At 35.3% G+C, this 25,499-nt stretch overlaps 1 protein-coding gene across 1 annotated transcript in view; it reads left to right on the forward strand.

Moving 5' to 3' along the window:
* ldd (lipid droplet defective) overlaps window positions 1-25,499 on the forward strand; it is a 193,483-nt gene that overhangs the window by 92,557 nt on the left and 75,427 nt on the right. Inside the window, exons 5-15 of the mRNA XM_089644581.1 lie at window positions 3,068-3,210; window positions 4,637-4,764; window positions 5,359-5,550; window positions 6,622-6,818; window positions 8,539-8,868; window positions 9,378-9,630; window positions 12,892-13,074; window positions 14,055-14,299; window positions 15,374-15,587; window positions 15,881-16,105; window positions 24,460-24,692. Of these exons, the coding sequence (XP_089500707.1) occupies window positions 3,068-3,210; window positions 4,637-4,764; window positions 5,359-5,550; window positions 6,622-6,818; window positions 8,539-8,868; window positions 9,378-9,630; window positions 12,892-13,074; window positions 14,055-14,299; window positions 15,374-15,587; window positions 15,881-16,105; window positions 24,460-24,692 (2,343 nt within the window). The remainder of the gene's footprint in view (window positions 1-3,067; window positions 3,211-4,636; window positions 4,765-5,358; window positions 5,551-6,621; window positions 6,819-8,538; window positions 8,869-9,377; window positions 9,631-12,891; window positions 13,075-14,054; window positions 14,300-15,373; window positions 15,588-15,880; window positions 16,106-24,459; window positions 24,693-25,499) is intronic.

Below are 25,499 nucleotides of genomic sequence, written 5' to 3' on the forward strand. Positions count from 1 at the left end.
ATGGGACGATATATGCATCCGACAAACCCGATGGACAGTGCAATAATCAAAGGTATAAATCTGGGCTTCTGGAGCACAAGATAAGCCCAGATTGGAAAGCAGGAAAGATGGACTCACCCGTTGATGACTATCACACGTCTCCAGGAGTTATTGGTTGATTTCACTTCACACAATATATGTATAACCGCCCTGTCTGATATTAATTATCACTCCATTAATTATCACTCCGAACTCTCATAAGCAACTGACACCACTTGTCAGATTTCACATGTGTCGCAACAATATTTTTAATATGGTGACATTTTGGGATGGGTAAAAAGGTAGGTAGGACATTTGCAGGATTTGGTATTGACATTACACTTGTCCTTTAAGCCTGTGGATGCATACCTAACAATCCCATATATATTGCGCGAACACACTCCTTGCTTCATTAGTTGCTTCCAGATGCAAATAAAAAAATTAAGCATTCGAAAGGGCTAAATAAAATGTATGAAATAAATTGTGACTATAATAGTCTATTCGGGCCTTTCTTATTATGGTCAAGTATTTATAACTTACTTGCTAATTGGGAGCGACTCATGTGCATTGTACGGCCCGTCTGTTGGCGAATATTCACAGTCATATCATAGGATAAATAGGTTCTCTTCGGTTTTCTGACTTTTGAAATGAACCGTTTCAAGTTTTTGATTCACTTGATCGGGCCATGTCTTCCTCGGGCATCCCCGACTTCATTATACCGTTAACTTCTGCATCATATTTTCTCTTTAAACTCCTTTCTTCATCATCCTCTCTCCATGCCCAAACCATCTATGCTGCGTATACATTTGAGTGAGGATGTAATTATATCTATTTGTAACAAAAAGATTATAAAACACTCATTATTATTATTATGAGCCGAAACGCGAGAATTATGGGAAACGAACGAAGCAACCGCAAGCGGCGTTTCGCGCCATTTGCTGTTGCTTCGTTCCTTTAACATTATTCGAGGCTCGGCTCGCGTTTCGGCTCGCAAATGTATTCGCGCCCTATGCTTCTCTTTCTTACACCACCAGCCTTGAATTCTTTCTGGATTTCCACATTTTTTAATGGATAAAGTTTTACCACACACACGCCTAGGGCCGGCCCAATGCCGGCGCAATTGGCGCAGTCCGCTCCGGGCGCCGAATTGTCAAGGCGCCAAGGTGCTGATAATACCCAACACCAAACAATAATAAGAGAGAGATTATTTTTCACAAAAACGGCGCTACACAAAAATACAACTCATTTGAATATTATTGATTATATGGATCACAAAGGGGCGTCAAAATTTTACGCGCGCCAGGCGATGTTTGGCTCAGGGTCTGCTTGCATAGCGGGGAAGTGGCGTGGTCGTCACCTTTTCAATGACTTGTCAATAAACGAATCTGCCAGTTTACAGGCAACTCTCATTCTGCTATCACCATTAAGACTTCGAAAATAAAATCGTCTTACAAATTACTAATCCTTTTTACTATAGCTCGCGAATTGCTAGCAGTGATACGTAAGTGAGCGTTATTGCAAATTCCAAATTCCGCGAAAAAGTTCCGCTTGTTTCCAAAATCCAATATTTTCTTAAAGTATTAAGTTAAGACACTTTTACAAATGAGTTATAATTTACTTACCACAATAAGAAACCCGTGTACGCTGAGTGAACGCCTATGATACATTTATTTAGGGCTGTCACACAAAAGCTCCCATCGTAAAAATTAGACAATCGTCTCTTTTAATTAATTTATATTTATTATTTCACACATAATTAATTTAATTAAAATAATATGTAGTGGGTATATTATTATTTGCGCCGAGTTGTAGTAGATACTTAAAAGTATCGCCCTGGTTGCTTGAAATGGCTTTAATCGTTGTTATTGATCAGATCTGCTTAGCCAGGTACTACTTCCACCTAGCCTGCTTAGCCCACTACCTCCAGTCACACAACATAGCCGGGAGTGGGGATGCCATAGTCAGTAACCTCTTAAATATATTTAATTTATGTGAATTATTTCACACATAATTAGTATAAAATAATACATAAACACCTTATGAAAAAGTTATATGTCTTTAAGGGTACAATAGTTTTAGTGTGAATAAATAAATATTGAAATTAAGCAACATACAGTGTTTAATACCACGGAGGAATATATAACATTATGAAAGCAAAAATAACAATAATCTGTGTATAATAATAATAAGTGTACAAGGTATATCCCTGATTCTCTAGGAATATTTTATTAAAGTCCACAAGGCACATCCCTGATTCTCCAGGAATATTTTATTAAAGTGCACAAGGCACATCCCTGATTCTCTAGGAATATTTTATTAAAGTGCACAAGGCACATCCCTGATTCTCTAGGAATATTTTATTAAAGTGCACAAGGCACATCCCTGATTCTCTAGGAATATTTTATTAAAGTGCACAAGTCACATCCCTGATTCTCCAGGAATATTTTATTAAAGTGCACAAAGCATATCCCTGATTCTCTAGGAAGATTTTATTAAAGTGCACAAAGCACATCCCTGATTCTCTAGGAATATTTTATTAAAGTGCACAAAGCATATCCCTGATTCTCTAGGAAGATTTTATTAAAGTGCACAGGGCACATCCCTGATTCTCTAGTAATATTTTTGTATCACTATGCAACCCGATGTGATAGTATTAGTTGGTTCAGTTAAAAACGTACATTCAGTCCCTGTACAGAAAAGTCCCACAATGGATTGCACTGCCCCTTACTTTAGTGAACTTTATTTTTCGGTGCAAGATCTGGTTATTTCAATGTTCGCTCGCCGGCGGTCGATGCACAAATCACGTCGTTGTTTATTGAAGACATGCTGGAACTCTCCTGGTGGCAAAATGTTTGTCATGTGCTTTGCCTCCAGCTCGTCGAAATGATACTCGAGTGTTGTATTATGGCGTGTCTACTGTTTCTAATATCTATGGTATCATCACTCCATTGTGGACTGAGAGCATCTCTTAGGATATTTTTTTTATTAATAATAATATTTACTTTGTATAGTGCTATATTATTAACCCTTCCACATTGTTTGTATCCAGATTAAAGCAGTACCAAGAGCAGTTTCTGCCTGTGTTCCAAGATGTCCAGGTCCAGGAGGTCCTACAGGCCCTTCCCGGAGCAGGAAGACTTTTGGCCACCATCACCAGAGCCATTGACACTCCTGAGCTGCATCGGATAGTTCGTAAGTCCTTTTTCATAAGAAGATCAGAAATAAATAATATAATGACACCAAATACAAACTGAACATTTCTAATTATTTCAGAAAAAACACTTTAATATATTTACAATTACTTTATATTATCCATACTACAACATTTTAATAATATGTAAATGAAATCCTCAGCACGGGAGGTCCCATTGAGGATATCATTATATCTATTTGTTAAAAAAAAAAGAAGATAATAAAACACTAATATTATTATTATACACATGTCTTGAATGTCTACCAATTTGTTAAATACTGAACATATATTTATATTTCATTTTATTTATAATACGACAATTGTGACCATTGCTATCAAAACTGGTCAACTCCACTTTAGGTGAATTTTCAGGAAACACCAAAACAAGTGCTGAATTTGACTATTTTTCATACCACAGCCGCTTTTTAAACCGGTTTCTCTTACAAAATATGCGGATATGACTGCTTTTGAAAAATAAGAACTGTTCTTTTGTTAATAATGAACACAGTTCAATACTTAGTTTATTTTTTTTTAATTTTGGATCTGACCAGTTTTGATACCAAACAACTCAATTAGTGTTGGTTCATGGTCATTCTCAAAGGATGTTCAATCAGGGTTTAAAAAAGAAAAATAAATTAATTTTAATTTTCGTTCACTTAGAAGTTTGTTAAATTTTTATTAGATTTACAAATGCTAACATAAAATATTTGCGTATATGTAAAAGAAGGGATAAAAAAAATCATCCAGATTATATTTTTACGGAACAATAACGATACAAATAATATTTTGTGCTTTTACAATATGTTCTTATTGTAATTTATTGGTTTTCATTTTCATCCGAGGCGCACATAAATATTACATTATCAGAAAGTTACATCTGGCATATTTTATAAAAGCTATATTTGCCGAACCAATTCAAAAAGTCGAATATTTCGGCTCTAGAGAGAGCGAGGTGCGTACCTTTCACTTTACGAGACAGAATATTGTTCTATATGGAATATTCCGTAGGAATTATCTGTTCATAGGTGCATTCTGGATTCCACTTCTATGAGCGGATTTTCATATATTTAATAATAATAGTGAAAGCAATTATAATATCGATCCGAAAACTTAATACTTAAAAATGTGTGGCATTAAAAAGTTAACCAAGTTTTAATGTCTTTTCATATTGGATTCAAAATGGAATTATATAATCCTTTGCTAAGTCTTCCGCTAAGGGTGAACTTTTACCTAACTTAACTTTCGTTTAGTTTTTATTGATGAACTCAGCCGTCACTATTCTGTCACCGTAAACAAAAACGCAGCTGGGAATTTGGAATTTCACAATTCCTATTTGTTTATAATTGTAGTATTATATTGCTTATTTCTCCATCACAGTTTCATGTGCATAATACAAGATAATGTTTTATGATTATTTTCTTTCAGAGTATGGTCTGAAAGTTTCTGATTTATTCAAGAATCCGGAAGATGTTAAAGACATATTGGTGTCGGAAATCAAAGTCAAAAGGAGTGCTTTGGATACCTTTGTGGACAGCAATCTCAAATTTGAAACCGTAAGTATCAAAATGTTTTTATTCTTCTAAACATTTTGTGAGATGATGCAGTTATTATGCAACACTTCAAACGGGTCAGAGAAACGAGCTTGGTTCTCCTCTCTGCCAATTGAATACCTATAAAATGCCCACACCAAAGAGAGTATTACACAATAGAGCGTACTTTTAGCAGACAGTTTTCCGGCTGTTCTTTAGTGGGGTCCACACTAGAACAGTTTACTTGCGCTAATTACACGGCTATTAGAAGATCACAGGCATTTCTGAACATCGATCATCTCCTGGCGAACGACACTACTTCAGATGACTTCCACAGCGATTAATGTTGGACCAGACAACCTCATAAGGTCATACAGGGCTAGAGCTAATTGACAACTCCACAGTGATTACGTCGAACTGAACAACCGAGCTATCTCGTTACAGAGCAAAGGGTCTATTTCAACTGACTGTGTTCTTCCAAAACATGCCCAAGTGTGGATTTGCACAAAGTGTTTCAAATCCTAGTTTTGTCCTTGGTGCAGAACAAATCAAAACAAATGGCATAGATAGGGCATCGCAAAACAAAGTTAATCAAAGATAATATGTGTTTTTGTTTAGATTGTAAAGGAGGTATCATCTAGTCAAAAACTGTCATGTGAAGTAGACACACTGAAGAACTTCTTCAACTCTACCAACGAAGAAGATATCGAGCTTGTGCTCAGCAAATTCTGTTCCATAAACCCAAAAAATATGGAAAATATTATCAAATATTTGGCTATGGAAATAGACTTGAAGAAATTCCTGAAAATCGTAAGTAATTTTTGCACTTATATCTTTCCACTTTACTGCAATAGTAATAATAATTTTAAGGGAACAATTGAAAACATCTATTTTTTCCAGAGCTATTGCTTATTGCTGTACTGTTTCAGAACATTTGTTCTGCTGTATGTTTTCTAGAACAGGGCATGATCACACTTGATGGCCTCCATGTTCGAGGTGTAAGGCTCTCAACTAGCAAGCTGGAGGTCACGGGTTCAAATCCCGGCATGTGCAAGTAAATTTTATTTGATTAATTTGTGTTATTTTACAAATTACTCATTTAAAATAATATATAGTTTATTTGCGTAACTTTCCAGAGTGAAAGATACTCTCATTATCGCCCTTGTGTAAGACCATTATTCAGAATTGAATATTTGATTGAAATTACTTTTGCTGTATTTGGTGACCAGATCTGAATAGCCAGGTACTTCCTTACCTTCCTCTTCCCCATCTCTTATTTTTTTATATTTAATAATATTATTCAGTTAAAAATTGCTTTATTTATTAAACAGCCGTTCTGCCTTCTAAAGACATTATCAAACTGCGGTAAAGATACTATATATGCATACGATCAATTTATATTATTTATTTATTTCGACCGGTCAGTGGTTGAGTGGGCATAGCGCTTGGGTCTCACCCGAGCGTCGCGTGTTCGATTCCTCGGCTGGCTAAGTCCTCCATCACAACACAAGCAACATTTTCGGCTTTCTGTGGTGGTAGTAGGAGATTTTCAAACATTGTTGGGTTATTCGTAACCTGGGAATGTTTGTCTTTCTTTTTAAAAAAAAAAAAAAAAAAAAAAAAAATGTATAGCAGCTTATAATGAAAATCACTTGATGAATTGCTTTTATTACTGATACTCCTATTAATTTCCGAGTAAATTCTTGGAAATTAAATGGTTAATTTCCCTGTAAAGTTTCCCCACTTCAGTGATATATTATTGTATTGTCAAAATTCTACTAAAGGTTGTTGAAGTGGGGCCATTGATGTTTCCTAATTAATAATTTGGAAGAAGCAGGAATTGCAGGGAGCATTGCATATTATATTGATTTCTGTTTTCAGATTGGCGAAGTCCTCAACAAATTAACTGGAAGTGATTCAGTATCCAACCTGGGCGATATGCTAGACGCAGTGTTGCGCCTTTCTAGCATAGAGAACTATGTTCCCAAAGAATTGCAATTTCACAAATGGCTCCCCAGCATAATGGGGGAAGCTAAAAAGATTAAGTTTACTGACTTTTCCTATGTTGACATGAACATGTAAGTTGAATTTCCTCTTAATGGTTTTTTTGCCACAACATCATCCACATCAGTTATTGTCCATCTACTATTAATACTGGATCTTATTTGGCCTCATTTTGTCCAATTCGTTCAATGGCAAACGCTCGCGAGCTCACGCTGTCCAAAATGTGGGCAATTTGAAGAGATATTTTAAAACATTTATTGGAATTATATTGTAAGCTCCAGCGCGCTGGAATCTTCGATTAATCATAAAGCTAACTTAGTAGCTTCACACTCTAACAAAAGATGTCTCGCATATCTTCCGACATATTTTTTATTGACATTCCATGAACTCAAATTATTTAAATATTTTTCATGTGTTTACATATTTAAAAATGTCTGTTAGAATTTAAATTTATAGCAATGCTTATCAACTAGGCCATAGACAACACACAGAAGTCATAATATTTAATTCTGCTTCAAGTAGGTACCTCAAACGGAAATTTTAAAGTAAATAATAAGCAGAATTCACACTTTATAAATTTAATGATTTTTCATGAATCCTCAAACTATGCGATAAAGAATCAAACATAGGTGCATTTAATGGCGCTCTAGCACTATAAGCACTTTATATGTTTCCATATTAAAATTCAAAAATATAATTTTTTGAAAGAGGGTGGGAAATTTCCATACAATTTGTTTGTGAAATTTCCAAGCCAAACACTTAAAACTTTCTGAGCGCTCAAGGCTGTAATTGATTATGTAGCACAATGCTCCAGTGGTTAGATGAAAACTTCACTTAACACCTCAGGCTAATCTGTTCACTTTTGGGAACAGCTCATAAATATGGTCTCATAGAAATCTTTATGTCTCTCTTAAATATGATCTAACCGGTTTTAGAGAACACCATGCTTTATATTCAAATCTAGAAATTAACTACAGAAAAAAATAAATTGTACACCTCTATACCAAAGTTTCTGAACTTCCGAGAAAAATGTATGAAACTTTGTATATGAAATGACAAAAAGTGAGGTTACATTGATGTTTATAATACATTTGTGTAATAAAATGTGTTTTATTTTTTCATTATCAGTAATTTTAGTTCAGGGTTAAGACAAAACGTTAGAAGAGCCATTTTTTAAACATTTTTACGTTGGCATTCAAAATTTATTTCTAATAATAAAATTTGAAAGCGTATTTTATCACCCTTCAAAAATAGTTCTTAGTTTTCGGATACATTCAAAAACATTCAATTTATTTAGATTTTATTGCAAAGCAAAAATACACACAAATTTTGACAGAATATGCCAGAGGGGTTAGCCTCAAGGGTGTGCATGGAGGAAATTGCGTCAATTCTTTTGTTTTTCTGACTTTTGACCTAACTTAAAAATATTATTTGTTTCACTTTTCACATCTAAAAATGGATAGATCCATAACATCTTTTTGCTCTTGGCTTGGCGAGGGTTAAATCCATTGAACTGCATTACCAAAGGTGCCATGTGTTACAAAGCTTATCTGAGGGTTCACTCCGCATTCCTATTCTTATTCTTTCTATCTTTGCCTTTTCTTCTGATCTTTGCTGTCAGAATATTTTCTGTTCCCTATCCAACAATTTCGGACTAGACCAGATTCAATTTGGGAGGTGGGTACGGGTACCGTCGCCGCAGGAACCATTTATTTATTTAACACCTCTGCCATAGGTCACCCCAAGTAGCAATTTACATTTATGATTAACCATAATATTCTGTTTTATTTTCAGTGCATACAGATTGCTGAATCTCTTCGAGCCTTTATTCAAAAACTCTGAATTTTACAAGAAGACCTACAATGCAATGGAAGTTCTGTCTTCGACATTCACAACTCTGCAGTCTTTGTTGGACACTAAAGTCCAGCATAATCAACCACAATCTAATATGACCAGTACTGAATCCGTTGGAAGCACTTTGAGGATATTACTGGAGTCGGACAAGGGGGACAAAAACCTCACAGATAACTTTTACAAGCTTTCAAAGAAAGTGGAGCTATTTACCGTGACTGTAAAGTCTGTTTTCAGAGACGGTTCCCTCGGAAATGCAAGCCCTACGGAAATGTGAGTAAAGTTCATTTTTATGTTATCGGTTTCAAAAATGTTAATTTTTGTTAGCCACTGAAGTAAACCGTTAGAAGTGTATTATGGGCGTGTCTGTGCTCCCGAAGTAAGCTCAATTTTTTCTTACTTCGGTTAAATTAATCAAAACATTTTAAAATGTTAAATGCTTTCAAACAAATAACTAATAATGGCAACATCAATATCTTGAAAAGTTGATCTCTTGGCCCAGAGTCAAGGATTTTAATGCTTTGCCTAGGTCGTATAACTAAAGCATCATCCTATTATTTGTTTTCTTGTTGATAATTCTTACTGCTTATATGCTCCCTAGTTATATACGTATAATTCAACCAAAAAACAAAAGACCTTTCTATAGAGTCATCTGGCGTAGCAAGCAAACAACGAACTACTAATAAGTCATGCCCTTTCTGCGCATGGCAAGAGATGTGCATCTACGCACCTTCCTTTGCTTGCAGTCTCTAGCTAAAACAAACATTTTTATTCCCTTCCAGTTTGACTTCAATATCCCAGTTCATAATGGACGCCCTGCCCAAGAAGACGCAATATGATACCTTCTTCTATCTGACGCTGCTGAACCGCCTGGTGGTCGGGGGGCTCCAGTCGGCCCGCCTCCATCTGGACATGGAACACATCCTGCTCGGGGCCTGCCGGAGACACCCTCAGGGGGTCCAGCTCATCGGGAAGTTGGGGCCGGACACTGTGGCCAGGATTGTCGATGGTTTTTCTGATGCGGATAGAATACAAGTGAGGATTATCTTTATTTTTAAAAATAACAAGCAAACGTTTTTTTGGGGTTAAAATATTTTGTATTCACTACTCCACTAGGCTATTATAGCGGTTACCCCAGGATTAGCCCCGCCCCCTATTTTACAATCTGTAGGAGGTACAAGTCGTGACTTTTAAATTTTTTTTTGTTTATCGGCAAAGTTTTTTTGATGCAACAGGTACATACATAATAACATAAAATATAAGACTGATGAAAAAACCCACAAAGTCGAAGCCCGTGCATGGATATTATAGTATATGTATATAAAACGGTGGTGGTTAAATGCAGTACCTATAGACAGATTAATGTGATACATATAATGATTTTAGAGGAGTTACTGAATTTTATTTTATCCATAGACATATGAATATTAGTAGACCTGCCCTAAGTGATTAAAAGCGTATTATCCCCACTCCCCATACCGGTTCCATTGAGCCGGCTGGGCTCGCATATGGCCTCAAGTGAAATTTGAAAACGTGACGTCATCATTCTTGTGCGAACTATGGTCGAGGCATCATCGGTTCATTTTACGAAATAAAACGGCAAAATGTTGACTTGTGATATGAAAACTTGTAAAAATAGATGTGAAAAAGAGAATAAACCCAATTGTCGTATTACATTCCATAAGTAAGCATTATTTTACTTTATTTTAAGCTTATTCACACCGTATTATATGGATCAGTTTTAGAAACATATACTATCACATCTCAATGTAGCGATTCTCAAGTGTGCTCATCGTTGTTTACTGGGGTAAGTAAATTATGAGACATTTGTAAAAGTGTCTTAACTAAATACTCTGAAACTAACTACGACTCTGAAAATAGAAGCTGCCTTACTTTGCCGAATTTGGACTTCGCAAATTAGTTCATAACGTGGCGAGTAATTTGCGCTCCCATGTAGAAATGTCTATTCATCAAAAGCAGATTTTACTTTTAAGAACTAAATGGTGATACAGTAGAACCTCGTTAATTCGAAATCCAGCGGACATCAAAAATCAAATTTCGAATTAACGAATTCCCACGTAATTCGAAATTTTATGAAAAAAAAAAAAAAAAAAATACGCCGAAAATCGATTTTCTCGGCCGCCTCTACAAATCCGGGTGGTATTTTAGTTGTAAATTCGTATTAATACCAATTATTTCTTTATTTTCGCGGTCGATTACCGTAGCGGCCGGCCCTTTAAATTCAGATATTCGCAATAAATTCGTAAAAATGCTATATATTTACGCGTAAATCGAGATTTTGATGCGGATTTCGGTCGCGGCCTACCCTTTAAATTGAGATATTCGTAAAAATACGATATATTTCCGCGTAAATCGAGATTTCGCGGTAATTTTTCGTCGCGGCCGGCCCTTTATTTCAAATATCTGAATTTGAATTCGTAAAAATACGATATATTTCCGCGTAAAACGAGGATTCGCGGCCGTATTCTGTCGCGGCCGGCTCTTCAAATTCAGATATTCGAAATAAATTCATAAAAATGCTATATATTTACGCGTAAATCGAGATTTCGCTGCCGATTTCGGGCGCGGCCTACCCTTTAAATTGAGATATTCGTAAAAATACGATATATTTCCGCGTAAATCGAGATTTCGCGGTAATTTTCTGTCGCGGCCGGCCCTTTATTTCAAATATCTGAATTTGAATTCGTAAAAATACGATATATTTCCGCGTAAAACGAGAATTCGCGGCCGTATTCCGTCGCGGCCGGCTCTTCAAATTCAGATATTCGAAATAAATTCGTAAAAATATGATATATTTCCGCGTAAATCGAATTTTGTCGGCAGTTTTTCGTCGCGGCCGGCCTTTTAAGTTCAGCTATTTGAAGTAAATTCGTAAAAATATGTCATATTTCGGCATGGATCGAAATTTTTCGGCCGATTTCCGTCGCACCGTATTTTTTCAACTCGGATATTCGAAGTAAAGTTAGTAAAAATACGATATATTTCCGCGTAAATTGAAATTTCGCGTCCGATTTCCGTCGCGGTGATGAAATACGATATATTTACGTGTAAATCGAAATTACGCGGCCGAGTTTCGTCGCGGCCGACCCTTTAAATGCAGATATTTGGCGTAAACTCGTAAAACTACGACATATATCCGCGTAAAATGTATTTTCTCGGCCCTTTAAACTCGGATATTCGAAATAAATTTGAAAAAATATGACATTCCAGTGTAAATCGATTCAGATTTACAAAATAATAATACTAATTAGGACGATGTATAACCACGTAAAAATACATTTTTCGGCGTTTTACCGCCACGGCTGACTTTTAGATTCAGATTTACGAAATATTATGATTTATTTTCGCAAAAATCAAATTTTTTCGAATTACACGAACTAATTTTCGTGCGCGGACAAAAATAAATTTCGAATTACGAATTAACGAATTTCGAATTAAAAAAAAATTTGTATGAAAAAATTTTTCAGCGGAAATTTTTTTTGCGAAAATTTCGAATTACGCGTTTTTTCGAATTATCGGGGTTCGAATTAACGGGGTTCTACTGTATTATAATGCGAGATGCCTATTTACTGTCAGATTGATTTATTGACGAATCACAATCAGCCTTACTCCCTTCGTTCTTCAACAGTTGATTTTACCCCTCGCCATTAGCTTCTCGTCTATTAATTCCTATGTCTGTGATTTTATCTCTTTAAATATATAGATAGACAAAGTAGAAATTTTAGGAAAAGGTACTTACCCAAAAAGGTTTGTTTACCCAGCTTTTAACAATTTTTAATATGATTTAGGTTTTGGCACATCATGTTGATGGAATTGAGAAAGAAATTGAACAATTTTAGGGCAATACAGTTTGGGCTATCCTGGTTTTGCAGTGGGGCACTATGTAAATTTAAGTGGTATGTCTCTGGCTAGAGCGGTTTGGGTTTTTTGTGAACATTAATTAAACTGCATGATATTTTTTACAGACTTTTTGTAATATTGTTTTTAATTTTTTTTTTTTACATTACTAACACAGACCCGTGAAAAATCGCAGGAAAGTCTGAATTCTTGAAAAATCAGTTCCAATTTTATTTTTCCATTAAAATATTATAAGAAGGTACTTTATCGCTTATCTGAATTCTTGACACAGCAATTTTGAAAATGACCCACTTAAGTTCAAATCAAATCTCATTTCATTGAACTAGAGTAACGCAAGATGCACAGGCAATCAAAATTAGTATGTTTTTATGATTGTTACATGTATGTATCCATTACTATTCTTTTTCCCTTTTCCAGGCTTTCACAGGCAAAGTGTTCCATCCTGGTCAGATGTTCTGCGACCTGAACCGCATCCAGACCCTCCTGAAGATGTCCCGCCAACGGGCCCTGGGGGTGAAGCCGCACCTCTGTAACAATGTCTGGAAGGCTTTCGTGATCGATGTCATTGACAGCTTTGGGGTTTATAATGCCAGCAAAACTGTGAGTACCCTAACTGTAATCTAAATCACAATGAAATCAGGCAATTACTCTATATGAGTAGAAATTCACCAAAGCAGTTATTTAATATGATTATTATGAACAAGGACACGGATACCTCTGGGGATACATGCAGCTATTGGGATTGGAAAGTATCAATGACTGTACAAATTGTTTACTCCCTAAAGGATGTATCATCCTGTGGAAAGTATTTTTTTTTTTTTTTTATGAGAGTGGAAATGGAAGCTGAAAAAACATTCCACAAGCTTGATGTTCAGCACTAGAACAAGCTGTAATATAACCCGTTTGCATGAGGCGAAGATTAACCTTATACAAATAATAGTCAGTCATTTGGTGTGTTTTCCTGTTGTGCACCAGTGCCTAGGGATGAATAAGGCTAGTTCTCAGAATACCTGTTGAAATACCATCATATATAATAAAGCATTTCCATCTGCCTAATTTTATTTTCTAAAGATTACAATTCGTCAGTGAATATAGTTAAATCTAACTTTTTTTTTTATGCTTAGGGGCTCCAGAATTGTTCACTTAACTCAACGGTATGCAGAAATAAATATGAAGAAGATAAAAAATCACCGATTCATCTATGGTGCCCATAGAATAAAGAATATAATACTAGAAGTGCCTTCTATACAAATTTGAATGGAAACAAATGTTCCATTTAGCCCAACCACTGAGTGTTCCATCTCACTCGCCTGAAATTGTAGATCTCCATCTCATTTGAAATGTTGACCCTGATTTGGCTTATAATTGGGCTTATTGACCATGAAACACGCCCACGTGGCACTTCTTGTGTTATTCTTTATTTAATAATGATGCCCATTTTTCACCTAGTTTCAACTAAAACAGTGTTTGAATCTTATTCTAAGTATTTTGGCAATGCGGTTAATAGATTAATCAAAAGAACCCCCGTGTTAACGAAAGATTAATCCATACTCATTTTGATTTGTATTTTTTTTTTCCAGATTAACGATCTAGCATCTCTCGTGGTGTCTGAGACCTTGGGACACAGCGTTGAGTCCCAGTTTGTGACAGTTGGAGAAGTGGTTGGGAATATGAGTGCTTTGACCACCTTTATCCGGGACGCAGTTCTTGATGATGTTGAACCAGAAAGAACCCCGGTCGACTGGGAGAGTGTCTTCAATATATCAAACTTCAAGGAAATCAAAGATGTTGTACAGAGGAAACTGAATTCTTCTAAACTTATTTTGTGAGTAATTTTTTTATTGATTATTAACCTGCAATCTTCTATTACTATCACAGATTGTTTAACCACTTGAGCGATAGAGTATTGAAAAAAAAATGCCTTGAGTATCGATAGACATTTCTGGATGTTCGGTTTAGGGTTCAACCACGCTCTCTCCAAAAATCATACCTCCAAATTTTAGTATGGATACATATTAACTGTATAGTGCGGTTTAAAGCCAATGAATCCACATATATTTCATGGTTTATGCCATATTTTTAGGTCTTAAAAAAAATGTAGGAAAACAATTTATTTATTCATTTTTGGGAAATCGATAGTTTACATTTAATCAGTTTGTACATAAGTATTATATAGTAAAATAAAACCAATCATGGATTTCTTCCTTGTGACTTTAACTGAGACAGCATAATATGGAATAAGTTATTTAAATTTGTGAGAAAGGAATATAAATTAAAAAATTTATACAAAACAAAAGATTATATAAAACTAAAAATTTACAAAACAATACATTTATAGCCATGGAGAGAGGTTGTAGATATAAATCAAATCATAATAGAGATATAAACAATAGAGACATAAACATTATTCACAAACCATCAGAGAAATATTCTTTTATGGACCTCTTGTATTTGGTAAGTTCGCAACTGAAAATATCAACCTTAGATAATACGCTATTGTAATTATTGCATAGTCTGTTCAGGCATGAATTCTGCTTAGAGTTCGTTCTGATGATGATTTTTGATTATTTTTTTTAGTGATGTGTAGACACCGTTTTAAATTGCAGAACTATACGCTACAAAACATCTGGAGTATTCCATGAGAGCAACATTAGTGACATCTTCTGATATTCGATAGAAGTTTAATCAAGCTAGAGACTAAATATATTAGCTGATCGCAGAAAGTTCAAAATAAATTAATTTTAATTCTTAAAAATTACTTAGCTATCCAAATTTGGGAATCCATCGCTCGAGTGCTCTGCAAATACTTAAATAAAAGTTTATTATTTATCAATGAGTTTGACATATGCAATACTTTAATACCCTTTTTTCATAAGTAAATGTTCATTTTTCCTTTCAGAGTTACGATTCACACTGCGCTAGCAAAGGAGGTAATAACTTCTAACCGCATTCTGGATACGTACATTTCGCCAATAATAGCTAAACTTTCATCAGCCTTATCGGCTCTATCCCAGCAGTTGGACACTATACCTAAGGACTTGATGAAAAACATCGAAAAATACTTCATCACTCTCTCAGAAGTTGTATTGGCCACTTTGAATGACAAAGATAGGGTAAGCTGCATATTCAATTGGTTTTGGTGCCAAATTATTAAGTGATCAAAAAAAAAATTCTAAACCCTTAACCATTCCTGATTACATAATCTATTTTTTTATCACTTGATGGCCAACTTTGGTGCCAAAGTGATAAAAAAAATCTAAATCCCTAACCATTCCTATAACCTATATTTTTAATCACTTGATCGTCTTTCATAAGTTTTCAAAAATGTTCTGGTCCGATTACCTATAATTGTTTCTATAAATTATTTCATAAATATTATTATTGACACAGTGTTCATTTTTTTCAGACGATTAACGTGATTCTGTCTGACCACAAAGAAGTATTTTGTGGGATGGTCAGTAATTGCACAACTGAGCCTGACAATTGTGAGGAAAGCTTAGAACAAAACAAGTATGTAGTCTTCCCCTCGGATGTGGACAAGCTGAAGATAACCACACTGCTCTGCAACGTGTCTACTTCTGTAGCTGTCAAGCTACAAGCTGATCTTAGCAGTGATAAATTACTTATGTTGGTAAGTAGAAACCAGTATTCTATTAAACGAGTTTAGAAAATGTCGGCAACGTTTGCCTATGAACGAACCTCTCAAGTATGACGGTTATCGCCAAGATACTTAAATCGTTGAGTATCGGATAGGAGGGCCTTACTAATCGACTTACTTAGAATAAAATTTTGAACAAACAATGCGCCTTATAATATCTGAGAGTATGAATTAAATGTCCCCTCAAATCGAAGCTTTGTAGAGATGATATGGATATCCTTACCATGGTTACTTTTCCTGGTGATTTAGCTGTCGCAGTGACAGAGTAAACCCAAAATTGAAAGGAACCAGTTCTTTTTCTGGAGTTTCTGAAGCATTCACCCTAGTGATTTTCATTCAATTTTGAGGAACCGGTTCCAAAAGTAACTGGAAAAAAAACAGTATTACAGATGAGATTATCACATCGCAGAATTGGACAAAAGAGGTTTTTTAGAAAAAGAGAAATGGAATTCACACTGTAATGGACCCTAGTGCAGTGTGAGACGTGGGGAATGCGAGTTAAATTCAAATTATTTAGATTTCGACAGATATTTTTTAATTATTGAAGACAATATTAGCGATTCCTGAACGAAAATCTGAAACAGCATGTGATTATTTCAATAAAAAGGGTTCAGTTTATTTCAGTAATGACTTTATTCTTCTTCAACAAATGTACACATTGACAGGTCTCTTCTCAGTAATAGACAAAAGGACAAGGTTAAACAGTATTGCCAACAAAACAATGTTTACAGATACCTTATAGCCAACCTAAGATAATTGCATTTATATTGCCATATTCTAACACCCCTTCTCAATGTAAATACAGTTGTTAAACATAAACAAACTAATAATAATTCTTATATTAACATTGATAATGTTATACAGTTTTGGCCATAACACCACACTTATTTAAATGTTTTACAATCAGCTCTCTGCTTAAAGCTTTTGTTAATATGTCAGCTGGTTGCAAATTTGTGTTAACATATCTCAAAAAAATCTTATTTTCTCTGACCAATTCCTTAACAAAATGATAGCGAATATCTACATGTTTTAATCGCTTTATAGCATCTGTATTTGCATTTATCAATGCCGACTGATTGTCACAAAATATATTAACAGGGCAAATATTTTTAAAATCAAGTTCAGTTAGCAGATTTATAAGCCATGACACATCACTAGCAGCCATGCTCATAGATATATATTCTGATTCAGTGGATGACAATGAAACAGAGGCCTGCTTCTTTGAACTCCATGCGACAAGACAATTATAAATCAAAAGTATATAACCAGAGGTGGATTTTCTGTCCTTGATATCACCACCCCAATCAGCATCGCAATATCCTTCCAAAATGATATCATTACATTTATAAATTAACTTATAATTTAGACTATACATTATATATCTTAACACTCTCTTTAATGCACTTAATAGCTCATTGTTGGCGCAGGTTTGATACCTACTTAACATAGAAACCGGAAAACACAAATCAGGCCTGGTACCTGATGCAGCATACATTAGACATCCTATCATTTGTCTGCACAAATTCTGAATACTGTTGTCTACAGCAATACTGTCTTTTACAAATATTTTAGTGTTAAAATTAGGGTCCATAGGGGTTGACATAGGCTTACAATTTTGCATATTAAATCTTTTTAAAATATTCTCCAAATATTCTCTCTGATCTAACTCTGTAATACCAGTTTTCAAATTTTGCTTTACATTTATACCTAGGAAATTTGATATTAGCCCTAAGTCTTTCATTTTAAACTCTTTACATAATATACTCTTAAATTTAGAAATATCTTCCTCATTTGTACCAAAAATTAAAATGTCATCGACATAAAGTAAAATGTACATTTTCTCATTGTCATAATACTTTAAATATAAACATGAGTCACAGTTAGATTTAACAAAACCCTCTTTCTTTACTACAGAATTGAATTTTATGTTCCAACACTTTGGTGAACTCTTTAAACCGTACAGTGACTTATTTAGCTTAACAATATTATTTCCTTCAGAATAAGCCCCTTCTGGCAATTTAATATAGACTTCCTTGTCTATATCGCCATACAAAAACGCCCCTATTACATCCATTTGATATATAGGTAAATTTAATTTAGTCGCTATCGCTACAAAAATTCTAAATGTTGATAATTTAGCCACAGGAGCGTAAATGTCACTTAAATCAAAACAACCATTTTGTTCAAACCCCCTTGCAACTAGCCTAGCCTTATACTGCTTCACATTACCATTTCTTTTAATCTTAAAAACCCACTTGCTACTTACTACCTTTTCATGTACTGGTGCATTACAAAAATCCCAAGTATTATTCTCTTCTAAAGTTTGCAATTCTCTACTTATTGCCTCTTTCCACCTATTTGCATCGCTTCTTTCCATAGCTTCTTTGTATGTCACTGGCTCATTTGCTTCACTTACAACATTTTGACATTGATAGAATGTTGTCGGTTTCCTCACCCGCTTGCTTCTTTCATTTTGAGGTAACAATGTTTCATCTAGGTCTGATAGTTCATCATCACATGGCTCATATTCACTTTCACTTTCACATAAAGAACTGTTTTCAGTGAGATTTGTATGACTGTCATTTTGGGTAACTTGAGTTTCCTCACATTCAGCAACCTTTTGTTCTTCCACTGTTTCTTCTGATGTCAGCAAAATTTGAGTATTCTGATCCGACACATCCTCAATTTCTTCTGTTTCCTCTTGATTTAAGAAAATTACATCTCTCTTTACATCTACGCTGTTTTTCTTAGGGAAGTAAATTCTATAGCCTTTGACGTTTTCAGCATAGCCTACCATCAAACCCTTCTCACTTTTCTTATCCCATTTCCTTCTTTTCTCTTTTGGGATGTGTGCATACACTGGTGAACCAAATGCCTTCAGTTGATGAACATCAAAACTACTATTTGTCCATATTTCATAAGGAGAATTTCCTTCTTTACCTTTCCCAGTTCTATTCAAGACAAAAGCAGCAGTATTTACCGCTTCTGCCCACAATTTCTTAGGTAAATTCTTCGCGTGTAGCATTGTTCGTGCTGCTTCAACTAGGGTTCTATTTTCCCTTTCAGCTTTCCCATTTTGTTCGGGAGTATAGGGAACAGTAGTCTGGTGGGTTATCCCACGCTTAGAAAATATTTCCTTTACATCTCTATTTATGAATTCTAGCCCATTGTCACTCCGAAATATCTTGACTTTGTTTCCAGTAGTATTTTCGGCTTTATTTATAAAATCCTCCAAATAGCGCTTAATCTCGTGTTTTGCTTCAACGAAATACACACTTCTAAAGTTAGAATAGTCATCCTTTAGAACGACAAAATATCTCGACCCGCCAATTGATTTTTCTTCCATGGGTCCACAAGTATCCCCATGTATGATTTCACATGTTTTTGTGCTCACATGCTCACTCCTCTTAAATGGTAGCCGATGTATTTTTCCTTTCAAGCAACTTTCACATTGGGGTACGTCAGTTTGTTTTACTTCAATGTTATTTTTCTGCAATGCTTTCTTTACGTAATCAAAGTTTTGATGTGCGAATTTCTCATGCCACTCGTATAGGTCATTTTTAATAATATTAGCAACACTTGCGACCTCGCATTTGAAACGAAAATCCATATAATATGAACTGTCTAATCGACTTGCTATCGCACAAACAACGCCATTTTTATAAAATAAACACGAACTGTCACTTGTGACCATAGTGTATCCGCGGTCAGCTGCGCATTTCACAGAAAATAAATTTGACTTCAGATCCGGAACGAACAAAACGTTGTTTATGGTTGAATTTATCCATTCAGTCCCATTATATACTTGTACCGCCATCTGTCCACAGCCTAACACACTAATGATAGCTCCATTTCCAACAATAACTGACTTTTGCGGAACATTTGAATATGATGTAAATAAAGAGCGATCGTTGCACATGTGTTCGCTCGCTCCAGAGTCAACTAACCACTTTGATTGTTCATAATTTGTATGCGAGGAATTCAACATTACAAAAGCATTACTTGTTTTCTTATTTTCCTTTGACTTTTTAAACCGACAGTGTGCCTTATAATGCCCGAATTTTCCACAGTAAAAACATTTACGTTCGTTTAACTTTTTCTCACTGTCTCGATTACTTCTACACTCAGCTTGTAAATGTCCGACTTTACCACACATGTAACACTTAATATTTCTTTTAGCTACGAACGCAGATGAGGACGAAGTATCTTGTATTTCATCACTTTTAACTTTCACCCTTTCCTCTTCAATTAATAACCTGGCTACTAAATTGTCGAACGTTTGTTTGTCGTCTGGCGCCGATTCCCACGCCGATATAAAATGTTTATATTCATCTGGCAAGCTCATTAAGACTTTAGTTATTATAAATTTATCAGACATATCCTCGCCCATTTGTTTTAACTGATTTTGCATCTCTTGAATTTTAGAGAGAAAAACTGACATTTCGGTGCCTTTCTCATATCTGTATTGAAAGAATCTTTGTTGGATAATATGGATACTGGTTTCCGACTTCTGTTCATATACACTTAGAAGCTTACTCCACATAGCAGCCGAAGTTGTGCACGATATGATATGTAGCATAACGTTTTCCGACATTCTCGTAACCAGTAGCGTCTGAGCTTTAGCATCTTTTGTCTCCCAAGTAGTTCGCGCGGTAACATCTTCAGGTTTCATAGTGCGCCCTTCAACAATGTCCAGCCATCCCTGTCCTCTGAGAAGTACTGTCGTTTGAAATTTCCAAATATTCCAATTCCTTGCCCCTTCCAACTTCAATACATTGGTAGTCATCAAGTTTCCTTCCATTTTGCTATCCTGCCTTGCCTGATCAGATATATCAGTGGTATTTTATCCTTCTCAACGAAAATTTTCTGCACGCGTTCCGGCAACCTAACCTCACTTTTCGCTGATATTCACTCCCGTTGATTTATTTTGCGTACTTTTGACTTCATCAACAGATTAGCGACTCTGGGCCCATAACCTGTGATTATTTCAATAAAAAGGGTTCAGTTTATTTCAGTAATGACTTTATTCTTCTTCAACAAATGTACACATTGACAGGTCTCTTCTCAGTAATAGACAAAAGGACAAGGTTAAACAGTATTGCCAACAAAACAATGTTTACAGATACCTTATAGCCAACCTAAGATAATTGCATTTATATTGCCATATTCTAAATCAGAAAAAGGTACAGTCACATCTAGGACTCGAACCCAGGATCCTTGCTTTGCCGGTAAGTCTTGAGTCCTAGATGTGACCAGAGGCGGATTTGCCCTTAGGCCTATGTAGGCCCGGGCCTAGGGCGGCCAGATATTAGGGGCGGCCAATCGTGACAAAAAAGTCACAGATGATAACAAGAAATTACTTCCTAAGTACCTAAATATTCTACGTACGAAATAGCGATATGCAAGAGCGTGTTCACACACAGCACACAGCGCACGACAATCGACAATTATACAGTAATTGAACTAGCGAATTTAGCAAGCGTATTTTTTTACATTAATTCCACACAGGAGGCTTTGAGGAAAATATTTTCCCTCACGACCTATGTCATCTTAGGTGATGCTGTGTGGAGGGTCTTTTTAAGAAGGGAAGGATATGAAGTTCTGAAAAGGAAAATGTATGAGGGGTGGGTAGGAATCTGGGGATTGGTGTGTCCAGGAGTGACATACGTATGAATACATCCCTCCAACTGCGGTGCAAGGCGATGGGTCAAGATAGTCCGGCTGGAAAGGTCAAAAGGCCTCCCTCACCCAGTCTCTCTCGATCCGGCCCGCCACGCAGCAGGTGGGCAGACGTATCCGCCGCCAAGACCTGGACAAATCTCACCCCATGAACCATGAATGATAATGGCAGGAAAATTAAAAGGGTTTTGACCCTAGGAACTTACTGAAAAGTTTGGATACTCCTGGTCAATATGATGGGTACTGAGAAAGGGGCGGCTACATGGTCTGGGGCCTTAGGGCCTAGGGCGGCCAAGACTGCAAATCCGCCTCTGGATGTGACCTTATCTTTTTCTGTTTCAGATTTTCGTTCAGGAATCGCTAATATTGTCTTCAATAATTAAATATTACAATTTGAGGTTTTTCTCATCAAGTTATGTTTTCCAAAAAATAAAGATTTTTTTTAACTATACAGATTATTTGAAATTTCCACATGGTAAAGAACGTCTCCAAAGGAGCAAATAAGCGTGAATCATAGTGAGAGGAGTGGGAAAACTTAAGGGGTTTGAAACCAGTTGGTTATTGGTGGAAACACACATCAAATAGTCTTAGGAGTGCTTAAGGCCCCGTAGTAAGCGTTCGAAGATGGTTTGAAAGGGAGATATGTAAGTATGAATGTTAGAGGGAGCGCAGTAATTTAAAAAAACTACTATAGTTAAGCAAAAATGGTCAAAATATTTACTAAAACATGACTAGTTTGAAATAGTGCATAAATCTCTTCACAAATGCTTAAGTTGCATTTAAAAATACACTGATTTTTTTCATACCAATAACATATTAAATATCAGAACAAAATGCGTTTTTCATAATTTTCAGAGCTTACTTTGCAATTATTTTTTTTTATTGATGGAATTTCATATAATTACCCCTTTCGGCATTACAAATGTATACATATTATCTTCAAAAATAACATATATTTTTTTAGGAACATATCGTGTTATTTACGCTTTGTAAATTAAATCCTCTTGAAAACAAGGCACCTTTTACAACAATTTTGATTATTTAGTTTAATTTTATTCTGAACATCCAGTGAAAGTATTCCATTTCATAGCACTATTTTAGGACGGGTTGTTTCGGAGAATTTGAACAATTCATCAAATTTCAACATTCATTTTCAAGTTCTGTGAAAGATTTTTTCAAGTTCTGTTTTTATTTCAGTTTTATCAAGCAACTAGCGTACAATGATATAATAACAGAACTTGAATAGGACTTTCACAGAACCCAAAAATGAACGTTGAAATTTGATGAATTGTTCAAATTCTCCGAAATAACCCGTCCTAAGTGATAATTCAATCACCTAATAAAGTTTGACTTTTTATAGTAAGTACATACAATTGTAGAAGTATTTAGTTTTACCTTTTTACTTTTTTCTCGAAACTTAACACCTTTTTGAAGCTACCATTGGATAACAAATAAAGGATAAAAATTCTTGGTTTCATTCTCCGTACTGGCAGAGACTTAAAAAAAAGTTCAACATAAAAAATCTTATATTCTTCCTTAGCTCGAAGTCAAGTCGAATATAATTCTTCTATCTGGTCCCCTCACTTTAAAAAATACACTCTGGTTCCATTGAAAAAATTCAATGTAAATTTTAAAGATATGTTAACTAAAAACTAAGTCTATCTATATAGATTATAACCACTTGATGAAAAAATAAAAATTATTAAAACTCTCAGATAATTATTAAAACTCTCAGTTGTTATAGACAGTCCTGATTTACTCAGCCTATCAGCCTAGTTACCTTTCATATACTAACTAGAACTATTCGATTAAAAATTATTTTTTTTGCAACAACACTATCAGGACTGATTCAATTAGATATTCGCTTGTGGGTACCTAGAATCCATGAATTTGGCAATATTTTCGTAGAAATAATAGATGTGTTCAACTGCACGGAATATCGTTACAAGAACTGGACTATGACGGCCGGCATAGTCCAGTGGTAACGCATTGGACTGCCATTCCGAAGGTCGCGGGTTCGAACCCGGCGTGCGCAAATAAATTTTATTTGATTAATTTGTGTTATTTCACAATTAATTAATTAAAATAATATATAGTATATTTGCGGCACGTTCCAGAGTGGAAGATACTACCAGTATCGCCCTGGTGTAAGACCACCATTCAGAATTGAAACGTTGCTCCAAATGGCTTTAGCCGTGGACTAGATCTGAATAGCCAGGTACTTCCCCACCTTCCTCTTTCCCTTCCCCACTTACCTTCAGCCTCACAACATCCCCCAATTGGGGATGCCATAGTCTCACTGGCTCCAGACGGGAGCAGTTGGGACTCTTGTGAGGTATTCACTATAAAAAAAAAAAAAAGAAGGCTATAATAATACTAATTAATGTTAGCATAATACTATTCTTCTACATGTGTTCCTAATAATTAAAATAGCAAATTTTACTTCGTAATTACTTTCCCACTAAATTATTATGTATAATTGTTTGTAAAAGCACGCATGGGTGTATAAAATGAAAATAAATAAAAAGCTTTTGGACTCCCAACATGAACAGGTCATTGTAGAAATGCTCAACCTTCAGGCTACTGCATACCAGTCACATTTCAAAATCCATTAAAACTATAAATTATGTACTTATCTCTTTATTTAGGTGAAATCATTAATAACAGAAGAAACCAAAGAGAAACATACCACGGTGAATTGGAATGAGCTGATCAAGGTGATGCAGCAGCTCTACAGCAAGATGGAAGACCGGTTCGGGTTCGTGTTCCGACTGAACCTGGTGAAGGAAGATAACGTTTGGTCCAACGCCAAGATACTGGCTGACAGAATGTGGCAGAGTGACTTGTTCAATGGAAACACTGCTGGAGCTATGCAATTGAGGTGAGATTTTTAAAAATTATTACATTTTCTTTTAAGTTGCTAAAACTAAAACTTTTACCTTACTTTAGCAAACTTTACTGCACAGAGTCTTGTTATATAGATGTGCGCTTGCCGGCAGCCAGTGTGCTAATGATGTCGTAATTCATTTAAGACATGCCCCTGCTAGTGCCTAAAAGATTGTCACAAGGTTTTCCTCCAGTTCGCCAAAATGATACCCAGATATTGCATTAAGGCATGTTTATGACGTCTTCTGACGTCAGCAGTTGGAATCTTGTAGAGTTGCATTAGCGCATATCCATGTCTTCTGACATTAGTGATTAGAACCTTGTAGAGTTGTGTTAGGGCATGCCTATTTATTATTTTTATTTATTAATCTGAGATTCTTTCCAGGGCATTTTGGAGAACATTTACAATTGTATAGTTAGAATTTCCACATTTATAAATCAGTATAAGACATATGAATCCTATAGTACTATATTTTTAGAATTTTATAGAACTGATCCAATAAATTAAAATAAAATTATTATTTATTTATTAATCTTAAGTTAGCTCACATCTTCGTGTGTGCTAATAGTTTTATAAACATATAAACATGTACATTGTTTGGCAAACATAATCTTTCTTTAAATATTTCAATAAAGTCACAAAAAAAGAAACATTAATAATTGAGATAGACATATTTTCTTAATTCATTTTTGAACTTATTAATATTTTCTATCACAGCAATTTCTTTCGGGATTTTGTTATAGAGTTGAACGGCCTGGTACATCAGAGATTTTTGGGTGCTTGTTTTTTTTCTTGTTGGCA

The sequence above is a fragment of the Hesperophylax consimilis genome, chromosome 21, assembly GCF_061612785.1.
Source record: "Hesperophylax consimilis isolate HC1 chromosome 21, BYU_Hcon_1.0, whole genome shotgun sequence".
Taxonomy (NCBI): domain Eukaryota; kingdom Metazoa; phylum Arthropoda; class Insecta; order Trichoptera; family Limnephilidae; genus Hesperophylax; species Hesperophylax consimilis.